The sequence below is a fragment of the Notamacropus eugenii genome, chromosome 2, assembly GCF_028372415.1.
Source record: "Notamacropus eugenii isolate mMacEug1 chromosome 2, mMacEug1.pri_v2, whole genome shotgun sequence".
NCBI classification, from domain to species: domain Eukaryota; kingdom Metazoa; phylum Chordata; class Mammalia; order Diprotodontia; family Macropodidae; genus Notamacropus; species Notamacropus eugenii.
In genome coordinates this window covers 17,051,747-17,070,760 of record NC_092873.1, presented here as the reverse complement: position 1 = coordinate 17,070,760, position 19,014 = coordinate 17,051,747, and the positions used below count along the sequence as shown (strand labels likewise).

Here is a 19,014-nt window from a genome sequence, read left to right as displayed (position 1 = left end):
CCTGTAAATTCCAGGACCGCATAGACTGAGCTCACGCAGTAAGCTCATGCCTCTTTGTCCATTTAGGAGAAACTAAGGCACAGTGCCTTACAAGACAGAGTGGACGACACCACAGCTCCAAGAATAAAGGCTTTATTGTCCGGACGGCCCAGGACAGAGCTGAGAAGGGACGGCAGGATACAAGGTACAGGGGCTTTTCTCAGGCCAACCTGGCCTGGACCAGATTGTAGAGCAAAATAGCGCCCTTGGCCGAAGGACAGAGCTCACCCCAGGCTTCGGATTCCTCCTGCAAGCGCCCGACTCTCTGTGCAGGAAGACAGTCTTGGATCAGGGTTTTAGGTCCCCAGCCGCCCTCCCTCACCTCCCCACTCCTGGTTGCTTCTGGGTATTCTTGCCTCTTAACACCAGAAGGGACCTCAGAGGCCCCCTGTCCACTTGCTCATGTTTCCTCCCTGTCCAGAATCCCCTCCCCACCATGTCTGGCACAGAGCAACCCAGCCTTTGCTTGAAGACCACCGGGGAGAGGCAGTGTGGGCAGCCTTGCATCCATCCCTCCCAAGCTCTATCCTCTGGGGCTAAGCAGAGTGATCTAATCCCTCTACCACCTAGGATAAGCATTCCCATTTCTTTCCACCACTCCTGTGATGTGAACGTGAGCTCCTTCCCCACGTGGGCCACCCTCCTCCAGAGAGGCTTCATTTTGTCAATGCCTACCCTAAAGTGCTGTGCCCACAACTGAACACAATACTATCTTCCACTAACACAGGATAAGCCAGAGGGAACCCCCATGGCTGCCCCAGACTCTCCTGGAGCTGACTGTTCACTTAAACCCTAAGACCTTTCACACTGGAACTAGCATCTAATCAGCCACACCAGCCACACTGAGCCCTGGGGCTCAAGACATCAATTGTACAGATTCAGGATTGCCTGTTTACCTTCTTTAAAATCTCATCTTGGCCTGGGAACATCTTAAAACATAATTATTATCTGCCCATGTGATTTGGAGCAAACCAAATCCCACCTGTGGCCCTGGCTTGCTATCCCCCAATCTGTCCAGCCTTCCACTCACTCCCAGCATCAGCCAAGGCATCCTGTCTCCCAACTCTCACCTGCGTTTCCATGAAGATGATTCCAGTGGACTCATGAGCTTCCGGTCCTCCGGTCATATAGAGGGTCTTCACCTGCTCAGAGGTCAGGCTACAGCTAAAGGAGGAGGGGGAGAGACAAGCTTCTGGGAGAAGGGCAGACCCACTCTGGCCAGGGGTCCCAAGCTCCATCCTGCCCTGAGGCTCCAGGTGCCCAGATCTCAATTTTCCAAGCCCAGGACTTCAGGCCTCTCCTAGAAGAGCCCTTCTATGATGCTGTGCCCCTAGGGACATCAAGCTTTCCCTGAAAAGTGGAATCTGGCTGATGGCAGAAGAAAGCCTGGTAGTTCACACACAGCAGGATTTGGTTGTATTAAAAATAAGACCTTCTAAAAAAAGTCACATTTTAAAATGTTTGTGCCCTGATCCCCTCCCTAGTTTGCCTATTCCTACTTCTAATTCTGTCCCTCAGAAGAAGGAAGCACAGTTCCCCATATGATGTCCACTTACCTGACATAGAATTCAGCACTGGCTCTTCCTGCACTGGTCTCATTTCGGGCAATGCCCAGAAGGAGGGGATGGCTCAAAGTGGATAGTGGCACATTTACCTGGTGGGGGTAGAGTCGGAGGTCAGGGGTCATTGCCTCAGCTCCTGCTCTCCCCACTCTCCACATCCTCCCAGCCCCAGGCTCAGCACCTCACCTCATCTCGGATCTCCTGCAAGATGGAGGAGAACAGCTCCGGAACCAGCAGGTCCTCGGGCAGATCCTCGTGCCGGGGCATCTCCCCAGGAAACAGGGCCTACAAGGAGGCAGCCTCAGCTCGCTCCCCTCCCCAGGGCAGCCTAGCCTCTCAGGCTGAAGTCCGCAGCTCCAAGAAGACTTGCCAGGTGGACCCGGCCTTGCTCTACTCCCTTTGTCCCAGCCCCACTGAAGCACATCAGAGGAAGGGCAACAGGCTGACCAGAAAAGAGACAAGCTCTAGAGACCAGGAGACCTGAGGCTCTAGGCCTGGCTTTGACTTTGCGTTTCACACACCCTTCCTTTTCACATAACTCCCTCATAAGCCATTGGTTTCTGGCAACAAAGAATCAAAGGGATAGAGAATGGACCTGGGATTTCCTGGTTGAAGAAGCTCTTGCAGGCAATGCAGGCCACTAAGTCTCAGAGAGCTGCCTAGAGCTCCACACAGCCAGGAGGGCTCTTCTCTCCTCTGACCTCAGCTCTTTAGCCATAGACTCATCAAATAAAGAAGAAAAATCATCAGCTCAGCAAAACGGATAAACACATGAACAGGTCAAAAGAGCCAATTGTGAGCGAGGCAACCGTGCCTCATGGCTACTCTCCCCGCTCCGTGGCTGCCTGCACACCTCCCCAGGGGCTGCTCTCCTTCCAAAACCTTCCTCAGATCCCCCCAGCCCTGCTAGTCACAGTCCTAGATCGCTCCTCCTTTCTCCACTGAACACATTCTGTTCTCCCCTTCTTTGAAGTTCATCACTCACCCTAGCCGCTCTCCAGCCCTCTGGTCCCTCATTGGACATTTGAGTGAATGCCCCTTAGCCAGTAGATGCAACATCCCCAGAATGGAACTCATCACTCCTCTAGACCTACCACTTAGCATGGTGCCTAGCACACAGTAGTCATTTAAGAAATACTTGTTGGCTCAGTGCCCAGCACACAGTAGGGATTTAAGACATACTTACCGCCTCCACTTCCCTGTTTTTGCTGAGTCACCAACATCTTTTAAGTTATCCAGGTTCAGGAGCCTCGTGGGTCATCTATGACACTCCTCATTCTCACCCCAAATCCAAATAGCTAACCAATTGCTAAATTCTGTTTCTTCCTCCACAGTCTCTCTTACAACCTTCCCCGCTCTCTCTGTTTACATAGCGTTATCACCGTAGTGTTGACTCTCACCATCCCACCACCTCACCCCTGGACTATTGCAGTAGCTGCTGTGGGGTGGGGTGTTTGTCTGCCTCAAGCCTTTTGCCACTCCAACCCATCCTCCACTCAGTCACCAAAGGGATTTTCTGAAAACCCAGGTCTGGTCATGATGCCCCCATCCTGTTCTCAGTAACTTTCAACAGCTCCCTATTACCAAAAGTATCAAATAGAAACTCCTCTGGTGGGCAGCAAGGGGGCACATTGGGCTTGAAGTCAGGAAGATCTGAGTTCAAATCTTGCCTCAAATACTTACTATGTGTGTGACCCTGTCTGCCTCAGTTTCCTCAACTGAAAGACTTCTAGTTCCTGGCTTGTTTGGGCTCTAGAAGGCCAGTGGCTATCTTTGCCTGACTCTTCAGGATGTAGGTGCTCACCTGAGGTTCAGGATGCCCCCCTGGCACATCTATCAGCCCAGGGGCCTCAGCCACCCTCAGAGACCGGCGAAGAAAGACCAGGAAACCATCTGAAGTGCCCAGCATGGCACCCACTCCCAGTGGGTCTGCTAAGTAGGCCTGGGCATCTCCCCAGTCAGTTTTCCCCTGGCATCGCAGCCTGCTTGCCGAGCTAGCCCAGTTGGTGCCTAGGAAGTCCTGGTAGGAAGTGAGGCCCATACGCAGCGTCAGACAGGGTCCTCCAGGGTCAGGGGGCCCCAGGACTGCCGAGTGCAGTCGAAACTTGGGAGCGTTGAAGAGCCAGGGCTGGGCCTGCCGGCGGGCATCCCAAATGGCAGTGATGGAGTCCTCCCCCCCGGGCAGTGGGCGCCGGTCATAAGCTGGGTTCAACTCTGCCCGTACCTGCTCTTCAGCCAGCCCGCCCGGTGGGCATTGGACAAGCAGGGAGACCTCGGGATCCATAGAATGGAGGGGACGAGGCTGGTGGTGGGAATGCAAGGTCTGGATGAGGGAAATGAGGCAGAGTTACCACTGCCCTGCAGGGCATCTCCTGCCAACTGCCGGCCTTTGGTGGTGTCCCTGGATGTCCCTAGCCTCAGTCCAGCACTGACTCTGTGTGCAGCTCGCAGTCGTGGCTGCTGCCGCTACGGTTACAATCGCTGTTACAGTTACCGTTGCCCCGCTTCCTGCCTCCAGCTCAGCTGGGTCTAGCTCCTCCCCTCCCTTAACGAGAGCGGAAGGAGAGCCTCACTCCTTGCGTCCCCCATCCCTCATTGGCTCACTCCCTGCCCAGATCCGGTGGGCAGGCACTTGGCGGGGCTGGTGAGGATTGGCCCCTACTAGATTTCCAGGCCCTTGGGGATGATCTGTTCCACGCCACCCCCCCCTTTCTAGATGGGGAAACTGAAGCCCTGGGGGCACTGGGCCCTGTTGCCTTTCTGATCTCTGGGGTCTCTGCCCTAGCCTCAGTTCTACCCTGCCCAGGGTTCCCCCAACTCACAGCCAGGTTGCAACGGGAATGGGGAGAGGGCAGCCCCCCATCTCTCCCTTCAGCCCTGGTATGGGATAGAGCTGAAAATACCTTGTATTGGGAGTCCTAATCTTGGTCTCTGAGTCTTGGCTGTGCCCCAGATGACCTCTGTGACTTTGGACAATTTTCTTTCACTTTCTGGGTCTCAGTTTCCTGTTCTGTTAAATGAGGTAGACAGACCAGGTAGTATATATCTCATATATTATCTCATAGCTCTAAATCCTGTGTTCCTAGGTTCCTGGAAGAGTGAGGGGCATGAACCCCTCTGTGGGACAGACCTCCCAGCAAGCTGGGCCCAGGGGAAGAAGAGCCCGCAGACCCCGAGAACAGGTGACAGCCCATGGACTCCACTGGTGGCTGAACTGAAGAGAGCAGTTGGTGGAAGTGGCTTCTCTGCCCAAAGGCAGGGTGGGGGTGGGGGGGCTAAGATTCTCAGAGCCAGAGCAGCTAGTCCAACAGGCCTGCCCTGGGGGGCCTACAGGTTCAAGGACTGATGGACACTTCCCCTCCCCCCCAGCTCTGGGGCACATCAGGGGAGGGGTCTTTCCACAGTGACTGCTATCCAGCAGGCTTTTTGGGGAGCAGGAGGGTTTGGGCACCTTTGGTGGAAAAAGGAAGAAACTTTGTTGGCATTTGGGCTGTTGCAGGACCCAGATGTACGGCTATCCAAGGCTCTGTCCTATGCCCTGCGTCATGGAGCTGTTAAGATGGGGCTGCCCATTGGCTCAGGTAAGCCTTGAGCATGAGAAGGCTGTGGCAGAAGCCTCAGGGTCAGAGGGAGGCCTAGGAGGTGGTGGTGCCCCCACAGGAGCCATAATGACACAGGCTATCAATGGAATGAATCCTGCTGCCCTACAAGGGGAACAGAGATTGCATAGGTGGCAAGGGTTTAGATCAGAAGCCAAGATTTCCACTCAAATCCTGCCTTTAGACACTGGGTGACGGGGTGACTGGGCAAATGACTTAGCCTCAGTTTCCTCCTGTGTTAGCTCCCATCCCCAGGGCTGCTGGGAGGGTTAGATGAGAGGCCGAGCAGGAGATGCTCTGTAGAAAGTTACATAAGTGTCAGTGAGTGCAGGAAAGGCCTACTCTAAACCCCCTCCTCAGCCTCTGCAGCCTGTCCCCAACTTGGCCAGTTACAGTGCCCTGATGGGTCAGCTGGGAGGAGGGGTGGACAGCTGAGCATTCATCAGATGCCTTCTGTGTGCCCACAGTGCTTAATAAATGTGGATGGATCAAGTGTGGGCCCAGTTCTGGGCAAGAGATGGGACTTGTATTCTTCCCTCACAGACGGCTTTGTGCCCCTGGATGCCCTTCTGCAGCTGCCACAGTTCCAGGGCTTCTCACTGGATGATGTGCACCGTGTGGTGGAAACCAATGAAAAGCAGAGGTTTGCCTGGCACCCTGGGCCCCCAGGCTCCTGGGGCTTTATTCGAGCCAACCAGGGTCACTCCTTGCAGGTAGATACTCAGCCTTGGGGGCTTGTGTGTTTGCTTGCATGTGTGTGTGCGTGTGTGCACACATAGGGGGCAGATTGGATGTGTGTATGTGTGTGTGTGTCTGTGTGTGCGTCTGTGTGTGAGCACTTAGGAGGTGGATTGGATGTGGGGGGATGCAGGGGAAGAGGGAGATGGAGTGAAGGGGCAGGAGAGAGCACGGGGGGAGTGGAGAGAATCTGTCCGGGAGAATGGAGGCTCCCTGTCTTTGCTGTCCCACTGTCTGGTTCAGGGCTCTCAGGGCTTTGCTCCCAGTAGGTTCTAGACTTGGAGTCAGAAGGACCAGAATGATGTTTCTTGTAACTGTGTGACTCTGGGCACTCCCTTAACTCTCTGTGCCTTAGTTTCCTCTCTTGCAAAAACAGGAGGTTGGACTCAGTGGATTTTCAGGCCCTCTCTAGCTCTAAATCTCTGATCTAGGATCGAATCTTAGCTCAAAGACTTTCCTCACTTTGTGAAGTTGGGAAAGTGTCTCTGCCTCAGTTTCCTTGTCTGTAAAGTGACAGCTATAATTCCCATACTATGTATTTCCCAGGACTGTTTCAAGGAAAAGGTGGTAGTTAAATTAGGGAGGATAAGGGCTACCCCCAGATTTTGAAGCGACCCCCTCATTGTTCCTCATGGCAGGTGACTGACCTGGAGCTGACACCCCTAAGAACCCCACAAGACCTACCTCCCATTCTTGTCCATGGAACGTACCGGCGCCACTGGCCCTCCATCCGGCAGGAGGGTCTGTCTCGTCGTGGGAGAACCCACATTCACCTGTCCCCCGGCCTGCCTGGAGAACCCCATGTCCTCAGTGGTTAGTAGACCATACTCCAACCCCTTCCCAGAGCATTGGGAGAATCCCGGGGTGCCTTGGTGCCACTTGTGACTCTGTCCCTTAGGCATGCGGCAGGACTGTGAGGTGGCCGTATTCATCAATGGACCCTTGGCACTGGCCGGTGAGTTTGGCTGGCCAGGAGGAGGATGGGGGAGAGGGCAGGAGGACACAGCCTGAAGTCTGACCCTTCCCCACAGAGGGAATCCTGTTCTTCCGCTCAGCCAATGGGGTGATCCTGACTCCGGGGGATGCCAAGGGTTTCTTGCTTCCCAAGTACTTCAAAGAAGCCCTACAGCTGGGCTCTCCAAGTGAGTGCCCTCCTCTTTGGATTTCCAGGTCCCTAAGCCAGGCTCTGAGGGTGGGCCATGGCCTGTTGATCTCAGACTCCTTTCTGCCTGCTTCCACCACCTCCATTTCCCACCCTGAGCATCATCTCCCCTCTCCTTATCCTAACCCTTTCCCTGCTGCAGGGAGGCCTCTTTCTCTGGCTGAAGAGGAGACAGAGGGTCAGAGCAGTCACCAGGGTGCCTCAACCAACAGCTGAAGAAGAAATATGGGGAGTGTCCAAGTAGGAAATATTTATTTATAAAAAGACAAATAAAAACTAACAAACAAAGCAAATCTTTCTAGGGCTGTATCGCAGCATCTCTGCAGTCCCGAGTCCAAAGATTGCCCTGGAGTGTGGCAGTCAGAAGGCAGTTGGATCCTGGGGCCCTCAGCTTGCCTCAGTCATTTGTAGAGCAAGAGAACACCAACACCCTAGGCAGGGATGAGCAGCCTTTGGGTAGCCCCTGGTGGGGAGGAACAAGACATGGGGCGAGGCTTGGCCTCCCCAAGAGGGCACCAGGAGTGATGGTTACAGTGTGTGTGTTGGGGGAGAGGGTAAATGGGGTGAGGGGAAGCTGTTGTGAGAGAGCCAGTGACAGTGAGAGACAGTGGGGGATGGAGAAGGCCCTCTGGGCGTCTCAGAAGGCTTCATGACCCCCTGTGAGCTGCAGGAAGAGTTCCTCATCCAGTTCCTCGCCTCGGGCGCGCTCCCGGGTGGACAGGAAAATGTAGCCACCGATGTACTCATGCAGGATTCGGCAGCCGGCGGACACACAGCTGAAGGCTACGTTGATGTGCTCGTCAAATTCAATGGCCACCTGCGGGCCAGACCCCAACGTGTGATTGGGAGCAGAGAGAGCAGGGCAGCAGCCAGTGTGGCCCCTCCATCCCTCAGCCCCCTTCCCACCTGGCGGATGTCCCAGTTGACATTCCACTGGCGCATGTTGCTGAATCGCCAAGTCTTCATGACATCACCCACGGCCAGGTCGATGCGGATCAGGCGATTGTTGGCAATGCCCAGGATCTCATCCTTCCTGCTACCCTTAAACCTGAGGGTGTGGGAAGGGGGGAAGGAGCTCTCTCAGTGTCCAGCTGGGGGAGGAAGGCCCCTTCCAAGGACTCATCAGAGGAGGGGGAGGAGGTCCCTTGAGACAAGATCACAGACCCTCCGGGTTGGAGGGGACCTTATCATCTGGCCCAACCTGTATCAGAGTAAGAATCGCCTCCCTGACTAACAGTTGTCCCATGTCCTCTTGAAGACCTCCAGGGATGGGGAGCTCACTACCTCTCCAGACAGTCAGGCTACTTTCAGATACTTTGGGTTGGAAGTCTCCCCTCCCCCATGTCCCACACCGTTGAAGCCACATTACTTTGTCTTTAACATTGCCTTCTGACTCCTCTTCCACATATTAAACCCCAGCAGATACCTGAAGACAGTTGGGATATCCCCTCACCCCCACGCTTCTCCAGGCTCAACACTCAGTTCCTTCAGCTGAGCCCTAGTGTCATCTCAAGGCCCTTAACTCTAGCTGATCCTCTTTGGAAGTCCTCTAGTTTAACCAAGTTCTTCCTAAAACATGGCACTCAGACCACATGGGCACCATGGCCCTTAGAGAACTGGTTATCCTCCCATTAGGTTTCCTAGAACCCCACTGTTGAGTCATGTCAAGCTTGCAAGCCTCTGAGATCCCCAGATTTTTTTCTCACAACTACACCTTCAGATGAACCCAGAAAGTGAGAGCTATAGGTCTTGGAGAGGGCACCCAGTGTCCACTCAGAATCCACCCCAGGCACTGTTGGGAGCAGAGCAGACTTGGCCCAGGAACCACTTGCTTAGAACCTTTTGGGGAAGAGACAGTCACTGATTGGAGGGTAGCCCAGGTACCTGACGATGAAGTAGGAGATGCCAAAGTCAGGCAGGGACTGCCAGGCCTGGATGAATCGGAGCTTGGCCTCTGACAGAGAGAGCTGGGCCACATTCTGGTGTGCCTCCAGGATTCGGGGGGTCAGCTGTTGGGGGTAAAGTGACTTTAGAGCTGAAAGAGACCTTAGAGGGCACCATGTACAAGCCCCTCATTTTACAGATGAGGAAAATGAAGCACAGGGTTACATAGCTAGTACATCTCTGAGGCGGGCGTTGAACCCAGCTATTTTTGCCTGCATGCCCAGGACTCTATCCATTAGACCACCCTGACTCTTTCTTTTTGAGTCTTCTGACTCTAAACCTGGCATTTTTGCCATTAAAATTTCCCTGCTGCTATTAGCATGTTGGTACATGTGGGACCTTCACTTCCTTGGGTCGGATTGTGGTGTAAAGGGGAATCAACAGTTGGGGGACTTTTCTTGTTAAATTCTCCATGATAGGCTGAGCCAATTCACAGCTCCACCAACAATGCATTAGTATGCCTTGGGCATTGCCTCTATCTTTTGGGATCTCTGTGGATGGAGGCATAAGGAGAAGAAGAAAGCCCAGAGCGGTTCTGATTTGCAGCTTAGTGATTTGGATCATTTTTCCATGTGGTTAGTGACGGTTTGCATTTCTTCTTAGACATCATTACTCCTGTTCTTTCTTCGTTTCCCTCCTGGGGTCCCCCACCCGCCTTTTGCCTGCCTCTCCCTTTCACCCTCTTTTCTATGTCCCGTGGGTCATGCTTCTCTCTCTCCAGAGCTGGAGCCTTGACTCCTCTGGGTGCACACCTGTTTGGCTTTTAGCTTCCGCTGGAATCGAGGGGCGACAAGGCCGTGAGGGTTGAGCATCTCCCCACTGGAGTCAGGGCCCTGAGGGTTGGTGGGGCCAGCTCCTCCTCCTCCCCCTGTCCGCTGCAGGCTAAGGAATGCCAGGATGGCCTGAACTTCACTCTGGTAGCTGCTATCAGCCATGGTGCGTCCCTTAGAAGCCAGCCTGCAGCCAGCCATCCACTGGGCGTACTGCTGCTCCTGGAGATGGCAGGGGTGGTGAAGAACTGGTGAAACTCAGGCCCTCGCCACTCCCTGCTTAGCATCACCCCGGGCCCCATCTGTCCCACTCACATCCTGGCAACGCAGGTAGAGTTCGCTCATGCCCTCCGGGGAAGGCACCAAGAGTTTGATGCAAAACTTCTGCCCTGAGACATTGACATCGGGTACAACCTCACAGCCTGGGCCAAAAAGGAGAGGGGAGATGATGAGAGGCGTAGCATGGCAGGGAGCAGATTAGGCAATGAGAAAAAGAAGGGACCAGATGGCCCAACCCTTTCATTTTAAACACTAAGAATCCAAGCAAGTCCCAAGAGAAGTAAGTGGGTGTAGGCTGAAGACCCATGGCCTCTGACTTCATGTTTGGAAGCCTCAGTTCTGGTCATTTCAGACTTCCCTGTTCCTGTTGAGGATACTTCTCTTATTTTAGAAACCAAAACTAGAAACCTCAGAATAATCCTCCACTTCCTCTCTCTCAATGTCTGTATGCCTTGCAAGTTAGGGATTAAACATTTATTAAGCTCCTACTATTTGCCAGGCACCCTACACATTAATTATCTCATTTGGTCCTCACCATGACCTTGGGAGGTAGGTGTTCCCATTTCACAGTTAAGGAAACTGAGGCACAACATCCACCCCCTGAGATGCTACCTTCACTCCCCATCACCTTTAGGACAAACTACACAATTTAAGGATGACCCAAGCTGGGTCCCATGCCTAGAACACAGTGCATCCCTTCTCTTCTGTGCTCCTCAGGACCCTTAGCTTCCTGTAGGGCCCAGCTCAGAGGCCACCTGACACCTTCTCTGGTGATTCTATACATCTTTGTCTGCTAGATGTGACAGACCCTTCCTGCCTTAGTATTGTGGGATTGGCTCACCCTTAAGATGGAGCTGCTGGATGGGATCTCCAGGGGCCTCCTCTTGGCTCTTGTAATAGGAGAGTGTAGTCTCCTTAAACACAACCCAGTATTGGCGGTATCCTTTCAGGGTGAGCTTTCGGGGCCTGAGATGAGGAGAGAGGAATGGAGATGGATCTGGGGATGGTGGCCCATCCCCTTCTTGGCAGGGCCTGCCTGGGATCATGCCTGTGCTGGCAGCCCCCCACTCTGAGCTTGGGGTCTCCCTCCCCCAGGGCCTACACTTACCGGAAGATGCGGAGATGGTCCTTGAGCTCAGGGATAGCTGTCAGGCCGTCCTGAGGACCAAGGGGAACATTTCATGCAGATCTGGCCAGGACCCCTGGAGTCTCTCCCTCGCCCGCCTCCAACACCTCCCCTGCCCCCACCTCCTCACCAACATGTCTGGGGCAGCAGAGATCTCCAGCTTCACCTCCAGGTTATTCAGTGCAGCGTCCAGGTCATCCAGGCCACTGCTACCTGAGGGCTCATCCAACTCCCCACTCAGGGCTAGCTTGTTGATGTGGTACTGGGGTGGGGGGCAGGCAGTGAGGTCTGGAGGACCCCTGCTCCACTCTCCCTTCGCCTTCCCCAGTGGCCTCCCACCCAGAGGCCCTGCTGCCCTGTACAGCTCACAGATCATCTCATAAAGCATTAGAGCTAGAAGGAGCCCCAGGGAACACTGAATTGCCTCCCCTGCTCTTCCAGAGGAGGAAGGCACTGGTCCAAGGTCACCCAGGAAGCAAGTCTGGCAATCTATGCTTTAAAACCAGTAGTCCTGACCCAAATCCAGGGCTCACTCCACTTTCCCACACTGTCTCTCACCTTACCTCCATAGCCCCTCTGCCTTCTCTGCCATCATCTAGAAAGGGGTTTAGGCCCCCACCACTAATAATCAATGACAATATTGCCAGAGAAGTGTGGAAAGTGCTGTGGCAGATCTGAGCGGGACCTCACTGCTGCCTGGGACCTGGAGCAATCAGGGCAGACCTCCTGGAGGAGGTGGCACTTGAATTGGGGATCTCACAAGCAGCAGAGGGAGCAGAGGGCCCTACCTGCAGTGCTGCAAAGACCATCATCTCCTCCTCTGTGCAGTCGATCTCTTCCAGCAGAAGGTCCCAGCGAGCCTGTTCATAGAGCTGCGTGAGGCGTACCGGGTCTGCCTGGGGAGGGTGGGGGGGCATGTCAGACAGGTCAGTTCAGGAAGCACCTACTAGGTGCCCAGCCCCCCACAGCCCAAGAACCTTCAAGTATCTAGAGTCAGCTAGATGGCTGGATTCAGATCCTGCCTCAGATGCTGCGGGACCCTGGGCCAGGTGGCTGGAGCTCTCCCAGGCTCCTTTCCTCATCTCTGTGTTGGTGAATCTAGCTCCCACCTCCCAGGGTTGGTCTGAGGCCTACACTGAGGGCTTTTATTGTCAGTCTGGAAAGGCGAGTAATCCCCGTCATTAATCATAACAACTCAATTGGCAGACTGGAACAAAGTCCCCCTGGGCTTGGGCCCTGTTACCCTTACTAGGCAGGAAAAGCTCTGGGAAGGGGCCTGGAGCAGGTGAGTCTGTGGTCTGGGCAGGGGAGGTTTGATGGATGGAGTGACCTTAGTCCTCTGGGCAATGGGGAGCTGTGGCAGGCTGGTGAGCAGGGGAGGGGCGGGAGATGTCTTTTGTACTAGATAGTTGGAGGTTTCCTTCTGGGCCTGTACACACTTTCAGACTAAGCCCCTCTGCCCCTCCATCCCTGCTCCTGAGGACCCCCCTCACCTTGGGGTCCAAGTCGAAGAAACTGTAGTACTTGAAGCGCAGCCAGAGTGTGTCCTCAGGCTTGACACCTTGCTGCATTAGACACCTTGATGAGTCCAGCCACCTAGAGTAGGCAGTGTGGGAGGAGGAAGCAAGGACCAGGACTTAGTGTGCCCCCAGGGCTTGGGCCTGGCTTCAGAGCCCACCCCTCTTCACTACTTTTTTAGGATTTGGAGCCAAGGGGCCCTTTTTTACAGATGACAAAAATTGAGGCTGAGAAGGTGGAGTGTGAGTCCTTTGGGGTGCTGTACAGATAAGTCCCCTCCCTTCTGGCCTCATCTATAAAATGAGTGAGCTGGACTAGATGGCACCCTGAGTTCCTTCTACTCGTGAATCTTTGATCTCTCTCTAGGGCAGGGGTTGGGTGTGGGCAATAACAGAGCTCAGCTTGCTATGGCATTACCTGGATCTCCTCAATAGCCCTAGGAGGGAAATACAACAGGCATTACCCCCATTTTACAGATTAGGAAGCTGAAGCCCCAGAGGTCACAGTGAGTCAGGGTCGAAGGCTGCATATCTGACCCCTCTTGGCCTTTCTTGACCTCCCCTGCCAGGACCTGCCCTGGATACTGTTCTAATGGCCTCCCAGTCTTGGAGGACACAGTGGGAAAGGCCTGGGAGGTGGCTGGGGCGGGGCAGGCAGGGCTCACACCTGCTGTGCAGCTGGGTCTTGTCAGCCAGGGAGTTGGGCCTGGGCAGACGGAGCAGCTGGGCTGGGTCCGGGGGAGGCTGGGGAAGGCTGAGCATCCGGTAGCAGGCCTCCGTCTCTGGGCTGTCAGAGAAGTGAGCCGGCATCCCTCGGAACTGGGCTGGGGCCACCCCTGAGGTGGGCAGGTGTGGTCAGGACCTAGGCTGGTCTTGCCTGGCCTCCTCAGTCCAGCCAGCTCCCCTGCCCCAACACAGCCAGCTTCCCCAACCCAGCAGGCCTCCCCATCCCAGCCAGTGCCCCCCAGCCCAGCTGGCCTCCACAGCCCAGTCAGCTCCCCTGCCCTGGCCTAGCCAGCCTTCCCATCCCAGCTGGCTCCCCTGTCCAGCCAGCCCGGTCTCTGTAGCTCACCAGTTGCGAGGACAACCTTGGTCAGGTCAAACACTTCTTCTTCTGGCTCTTTATCTTTCTTCTTCTTTTCCTTCTTGTCTGGGGCCCGGAGCAGGGACAGCTCCTCGGGGTGACGGATACCTGTAGGGAGGAAGACCCGTAGCTAGGAGTGGGCTAGGCTGCACTCACCCTCTCCCACCCTCACTAGCTTGTGTGCCCTGCTTGGCTTGTCTGTGAAATGGGGGCAGGACAGGAACCATTTAGGGTTAGAGAGCCCACGTGGAGCAGGGCACACCCTGCGGCTCCCTCTCCACCCACCAGGCTCCCCAAAAGCAGACATGGGGGATGGGTTGGAGGCAGGGCCCTGCTTCAGAGCCAGAGTTGGGAGGGGATTTGGGCCAGGGACGCTCACTGAGAATGCGGCATATAGCAGCCACTGTCCGGAAGAGGGGCTGAGAGAAGCTGGCACGCAGACGCAGGGCACGGCGATTGGGCAGCCGAAGGGTGATGGGCCGGTGCTGCGGTCCAAAGTACAGCCGGGCATCGGCCAGGATACCGTACTTGTCCAGGGTCCAGTGGGTCTGCAGGAGCCATATCTTCTTCTGTTCCCACCACAGCCCGTGGTCTGACCAGTCCTGCTTCCGCTCTGCCAAGTAGAGGTGGCACCTGAGGTTTGGGAGCTGCTTCCTCAGACTCCCTCGCCTTCCCAAGCTTTGCTGAGGGGCCAGAGGACCCCTCCCCTTCCTGGGTCTTTAGTGGGGGTCCTCTGGGCCCCTTCCCCAGCCTTGGGAGGCATCAGTGAGTTGAAGGTATGAAGAGGACGTGACTGATCCCTGTCTCCCATGGCCTGTTGCTCGGACTTTACCCTGGACTTCTTTTCCAGGGTCCAGGTGCCTGGGTACCACTGGCTCCCCCAGCTATTCTAGGCTCCAGGCCCTCTCTCGAGGGGGAAGTCAGTGCCTCTGGAGGATGGAGGACGCCTAGTCTATTTCTGGCCAGCTGCTCTAGTTGGGGAATTTTTCCTCTTTCTAACTTCCCCCCAAGCCGCTGGTTTTGCCCCACAGCCAGTCCCTCCCCAGCCTTCTCTTCTCCTGCCTCCCATGTGGAAAGAGGCCAGGGCCCTCCACCGTCTGGCCTCCTCTGCACGTTCCCCAGCTCCCCTGAAGTGGGTGGAGTCAGAACCAGGCCAGGACCCCAGAACTCAGCAGCCTTAGACAGCTCATTCTGGAGGCTGTCTCCCTGGTCACCCTGAGCGGGCAACGATCCGTCACTCTTTGGGGATGTTTCACTGAGGAGGGATGCCCTGAGGCTCCCCACCCAGCTCAGAGGAAGCCATCCATCTGCACAGCCCAAGCTTCTTGGCTCCTGCTCCCATAATGGCTTTTCCTAGGCACTGTCCCAACAAGGTCAGGCCAGGTTCAAGCACCGGACAATCAGGAAGAGTCTAGACAAGCCTCTTTTGAGAACATTCACTAGAAAGCATGCCAGTCTAGGGAGGACTCCGGGTCAAACCGTGCCTCTGCTCCAAACTTCTGTGATGCTGGACAGATCATTTTCTCTCTGTGCCTCAGTTTTCTCCTCTGGCCTATCTTCTGCCTCCCTTATAGAACTGTGGATGTAACAGAATAGTCCCATTATGAAACTTTAAAACCTCCTAGAACTGTCTACTCCTGAAATGAGGCCACGTGTGTGCACAAGCGTGCGTGCATGTGTGCGTGTGTCTGTGAAGGCAGGTTGGATGTGGAGTAGCGATTGCTCCAGGCTATAGAGAGCTGGTTGGGCCAAGAGTGTTCACAGTGTGAATGCTTGCTGTGTGGAGGCCCAGCCTCAACACCAGCCTTTTCTATGGCTGTGAAGTCCTTTGGAGGCTATGGAGGGCCACAAAAACACCAGCTAGCATAATGAGATTCTTGATTCCATAGCTGTATTCAGGACAGATTTGTGGGCAGGGCACTACTGGCTTGGGAGCCCAGACAGCCTGGTTTCCAGCCTCCCCTCTGACTGGTGCTCATGGGGGGTACTTCAGGGCTCTTTCCTTTGTAATCCATACTCCATACTGGCTGTCAAGGGGCTTTTGTAAAGTGTAGACTGAACCCTACTCAACAAGTACTCAACCCCATTACATTCAAGATTAGGTAGGGAAGGGGAATAAGAATTTCCATAAGTCTATGTGCCAGCCTTGGGCTTGGCTTTACAATTAACTCATTTAACTCATTTGGGTCAAATCTCAACTCCTCTGTTTGGCATTTCTAGTTCCTCTTCCTGTTTCTAGAGTCTTGTCACCCTTAATCCACCTTGCCCTTGCGCACTGTGTCCCCCTACACTGAACTATTTGCATTTTCTGGACTATCTCACCATCTCCCAAAACCAGGCCTTTGCCTGGCTATCCCTGAGGCCAGGTATGCTCTCCCTCCTCACCTCCATCTCTTGGCTTCCTTCAAGACAGCCCAAGTCTCACTTCCTGTAGGACTTTCCTAGTCCCTCCAGATAATAGAGCCATCCTATCTCCAGAAAGATCTTTTATGTACAGAGTTGGTATATGGTCTCTCCCCCTAGCCTGGCAGCCCCCTGACAGCATTGAATCCTCAAGCCCTTAGCACAGGGCTGAGCACACAGTAAGTACTTAATAAATGCTTGCTGACTGTCTGACCCTGGGCAAGTCCCTTCCCTCTGGAAGGTGTGGCCCAGACAAAGCATCTATATTGATGAAATCCCAGGTTTAGACAGAGCAGACTGTAGATGAGTGTGTGTATCCACATACACGCAGGTGGAATAAAGACATACACACATACATATATGTGTATTTATATGTATATGTACACACATATATGAGAAACAGGTTACACGGTTTCCATATGTCTATAATATATATCTAGATCTATACATATGTGGAATACTGGGGTGATCACTGGACTTGGGAGTCCAAGGCTCTGGGTTTGAGTCCTGCCTCTGACACTAACTAGCAGTTTTACTCTGGATAGTTCATTTACCCCCACTAAGCCTCAGTTTCCCCAACTGTAAAATAGGAGCAATAATCCTTGGATGTTCTAGACCAGGTAAGTGACACAGGTAGGGGAGGAAGTGCCACTGGAGGTCCAGGAGAGGGCATTAGTCTGGCAAGGTCCCATTGTGGCCTAGGTTGGGGGGGCTGCTCATTTCCTGGGTCCCCCCGTGGGTTTCTGCCCAGCTTTCCCTTTGAGGGTCTGTTAAGCTCCCTGCAGGACCTGGGTCAGATGTTGGCTCCATCCCTTTGTAGGGCTGACCTGTTCCCAGAGGGCCAGTCCTCAGGAATGCTGGGCTGACGGAGGGGAGCCATGGGGCTCATCAGCCTGGGACTGGTTTCCAGAGCCAGTCACTGTGCCCCACAAAGGGTCCTGGAGAGTGGGCATGGGAAGCACCCACCCCTGCAGTACCCAGCTGCGCCCCTCTGATACCACAAGCCACTCCGTTGTAATTTCCTGTGGGGGCAGGGAAGGGCCTTTCCAGCGTGCCCCATCAGCCCCGACAGCTTCCTTCCGTCAGGCATTTTTTTTGGGGGGGGAGGTGTGGGTCGGCAGCGGGGGTGGGGGGAGAATGAATAAGCAGGCTCCCACTCAGCTAAGGGCTGCCTGTGCTGCTGGCCCCACAAAAGTACATGTCCTGACCCCAACCTTGCATCGGGCCCAAGAGGGAATGGACCACCATGTCTGGAATCCAAGAAAGTGGCAGTTTCCCCCAGCCCTTTGCTCTGGCTGAGCATCTTTCACTTGTAGAAAATATGGTGGAAAGGCAGCTGGGGCTCCCTCAGGGGAGGCGCAGTAGAGCACGCTGAAGGTGGTGGCTGATGAGTTGGGGGAGAGGCAGGGGAAGTTGGGGGAACAGGCGATTAGGTTGGAGCCTGAGTCACTGGAAGGACCTTATCACGCGCCCCAAGAGTGGGAGAGGAGAGCAGGAAGAGGGGGGTCAGGGCTGGCAGAGATAGGGGCGCTCTGTGGGCAGCGCGGGCCCTACTCACTGATCTCCTCCACAATCCTGAGGATGACGCCACCAATATGGGACTCGCCAGTGACTCGAAGGGTGACAGATTCCTCTTGGGCCTCTTGGTCCCCCAGGAACACTTGCAGCTCCCATGATCCCATGGCTGCTGGCTGAGTCCTACAGGGGAAGCAGAGAGACTTGCAGGCCAGCCTCCAATGGCCTCTCCGGGGGGCCCTGGTCTGGTGGGGAGCTGGGCCATCAGCAGCAGACCCGAAGGATGAGAGGGGCTGGCATGGGGTGGGCAGCTCAAGGGGAGCCTTCCCAGCTCACCTCTGCAGAGGGCACTGCTGGCACCATGTAGCTCTTACACCCAGGTAAGGGAACAGTCCTGGGGACATTGCCCAGTCCCTCCCTCCTGCCTGTGTTTCATCTCCACCCTTCAAATCGAGGGAGAGCTAGTCTGGGGGCTGCAAACATGGCAGGGACACCCAGAGTAAGAGGGACGGCATCGGGCTGGGTTCCAGAGCCTCCCAGCCTCACTCACCTCGCCTGGGGACTCCGAAGGGGCAGCTTCTGCCCCTGCTCCCTTTCAGACCTAGACGCTCAAGGTCTGCTCTGGGTGCCGCTTCCCTCCCTGTCTGTGAGTGCGCTGCTTTCTCTTTGGGGCTGCCCCTAGGCTATGCCTTATCTACATTAAGACCAGCTCCACCCCTTGGGGCGGGAGGCCCCTAGGTTCATTCAGGAAGTCACCAAGTGCCTGTCAGAACCCAAGGCTCCAATTCTACAGGGAAGCAAACAGAGAAACCAGTGGCAAAAGGGTGGTCAGACCCTCCAATGAGGGAAGGGGAAGGAACCCTCCATGCCAAGGAATTTGGGGGCTATTCTGGGAGATCCCCTTGGGTCAGAACCCTGGCTCAAGGGCAGAGAATCATTTTGGGAGAATGGGAGTCATATGCAGCTTTTAAAGAGCAAATGAAGGAACTCAGGAAAGTACAGCCAGATGTAAGGCCAGGTAGAAGGCTCTGGCCACCTGTACAGTGGGCAGTCCCACCCACATACATGGCACTATGCAATGTTTGCCCTTTGGAAATTGCACTGCAGACGGCCAGGCCTGGATCCAGAAACCTGTTGTTCAAGTCTCCCCTCCAACATTACTGGTTGTGTGCTCTGGGTAAGTCACTTAAAACTTTGCCTCAGTTTCCTCATTTTTAAAATTGGGATAGAATGGGGAACAGCTTGAGGGTAGTGGATAAAGAGCTGGGCTTAGAAG

At 54.8% G+C, this 19,014-nt stretch overlaps 3 protein-coding genes across 6 annotated transcripts; 1 reads left to right on the top strand and 2 right to left on the bottom strand.

Annotated features, from left to right (window-relative positions):
- Positions 1 to 116: 116 nt before the first annotated feature.
- Positions 117 to 4,152, bottom strand: NUDT22 (nudix hydrolase 22). 2 transcript variants are annotated; one of them, XM_072638945.1, is made up of 6 exons: positions 3,826 to 4,147; positions 3,406 to 3,621; positions 1,788 to 1,886; positions 1,596 to 1,693; positions 1,110 to 1,203; positions 117 to 304 (listed from the first exon to the last, which is right to left on the bottom strand). In XM_072638945.1, the coding sequence occupies exons 1-6, from the start codon at positions 3,883 to 3,885 to the stop codon at positions 200 to 202; spliced, it is 672 nt and encodes a 223-aa protein (XP_072495046.1). In that variant the 5' UTR covers positions 3,886 to 4,147; the 3' UTR covers positions 117 to 199. The 2 variants fall into 2 exon arrangements, with proteins under 2 accessions (XP_072495046.1, XP_072495045.1); XM_072638944.1 differs by having other exon boundaries at positions 3,406 to 4,152.
- A 16-nt stretch (positions 4,153 to 4,168) lies between these two features.
- Positions 4,169 to 7,393, top strand: TRPT1 (tRNA phosphotransferase 1). 3 transcript variants are annotated; one of them, XM_072638951.1, is made up of 8 exons: positions 4,169 to 4,245; positions 4,688 to 4,783; positions 5,101 to 5,182; positions 5,744 to 5,913; positions 6,577 to 6,751; positions 6,837 to 6,893; positions 6,970 to 7,080; positions 7,243 to 7,393. In XM_072638951.1, the coding sequence occupies exons 2-8, from the start codon at positions 4,709 to 4,711 to the stop codon at positions 7,314 to 7,316; spliced, it is 744 nt and encodes a 247-aa protein (XP_072495052.1). In that variant the 5' UTR covers positions 4,169 to 4,245; positions 4,688 to 4,708; the 3' UTR covers positions 7,317 to 7,393. The 3 variants fall into 3 exon arrangements, with proteins under 3 accessions (XP_072495052.1, XP_072495053.1, XP_072495051.1); XM_072638952.1 differs by having other exon boundaries at positions 4,224 to 4,245; positions 5,668 to 5,913; XM_072638950.1 differs by having other exon boundaries at positions 4,245 to 4,481.
- Positions 7,336 to 18,406, bottom strand: FERMT3 (FERM domain containing kindlin 3). Its single transcript, XM_072638938.1, has 15 exons — positions 18,289 to 18,406; positions 17,782 to 17,921; positions 14,200 to 14,433; positions 13,809 to 13,928; positions 13,404 to 13,572; positions 12,713 to 12,815; positions 12,008 to 12,115; positions 11,350 to 11,481; positions 11,202 to 11,251; positions 10,935 to 11,059; positions 10,130 to 10,236; positions 9,797 to 10,036; positions 8,985 to 9,109; positions 8,007 to 8,148; positions 7,336 to 7,917 (listed from the first exon to the last, which is right to left on the bottom strand). The coding sequence occupies exons 2-15, from the start codon at positions 17,903 to 17,905 to the stop codon at positions 7,738 to 7,740; spliced, it is 1,959 nt and encodes a 652-aa protein (XP_072495039.1). The 5' UTR covers positions 17,906 to 17,921; positions 18,289 to 18,406; the 3' UTR covers positions 7,336 to 7,737.
- Positions 18,407 to 19,014: the final 608 nt, after the last annotated feature.

Excerpts from the sequence above, each read along its gene's own strand:
- TRPT1 (XM_072638951.1), top strand. The coding sequence starts at position 4,709 with ATGAACCCCTCTGTGGGACAGACCTCCCAGCAAGCTGGGCCCAGGGGA. Across the intron at positions 6,752-6,836 it reads AGAACCCCATGTCCTCAGTG|GCATGCGGCAGGACTGTGAG; the intron begins GTTAGTAGACCA and ends TCTGTCCCTTAG. Across the intron at positions 6,894-6,969 it reads TGGACCCTTGGCACTGGCCG|AGGGAATCCTGTTCTTCCGC; the intron begins GTGAGTTTGGCT and ends CCTTCCCCACAG.
- NUDT22 (XM_072638944.1), bottom strand. The coding sequence starts at position 3,885 with ATGGATCCCGAGGTCTCCCTGCTTGTCCAATGCCCACCGGGCGGGCTG. Across the intron at positions 1,887-3,405 it reads GGGGGCATCCTGAACCTCAG|GCCCTGTTTCCTGGGGAGAT; the intron begins GTGAGCACCTAC and ends GCCTCCTTGTAG. Across the intron at positions 1,694-1,787 it reads TGCAGGAGATCCGAGATGAG|GTAAATGTGCCACTATCCAC; the intron begins GTGAGGTGCTGA and ends TACCCCCACCAG.
- FERMT3 (XM_072638938.1), bottom strand. The coding sequence starts at position 17,905 with ATGGGATCATGGGAGCTGCAAGTGTTCCTGGGGGACCAAGAGGCCCAA. Across the intron at positions 12,816-13,403 it reads AAGACCCAGCTGCACAGCAG|GTGGCTGGACTCATCAAGGT; the intron begins GTGTGAGCCCTG and ends TGCCTACTCTAG. Across the intron at positions 11,252-11,349 it reads CTGCTGCCCCAGACATGTTG|GACGGCCTGACAGCTATCCC; the intron begins GTGAGGAGGTGG and ends CTTGGTCCTCAG.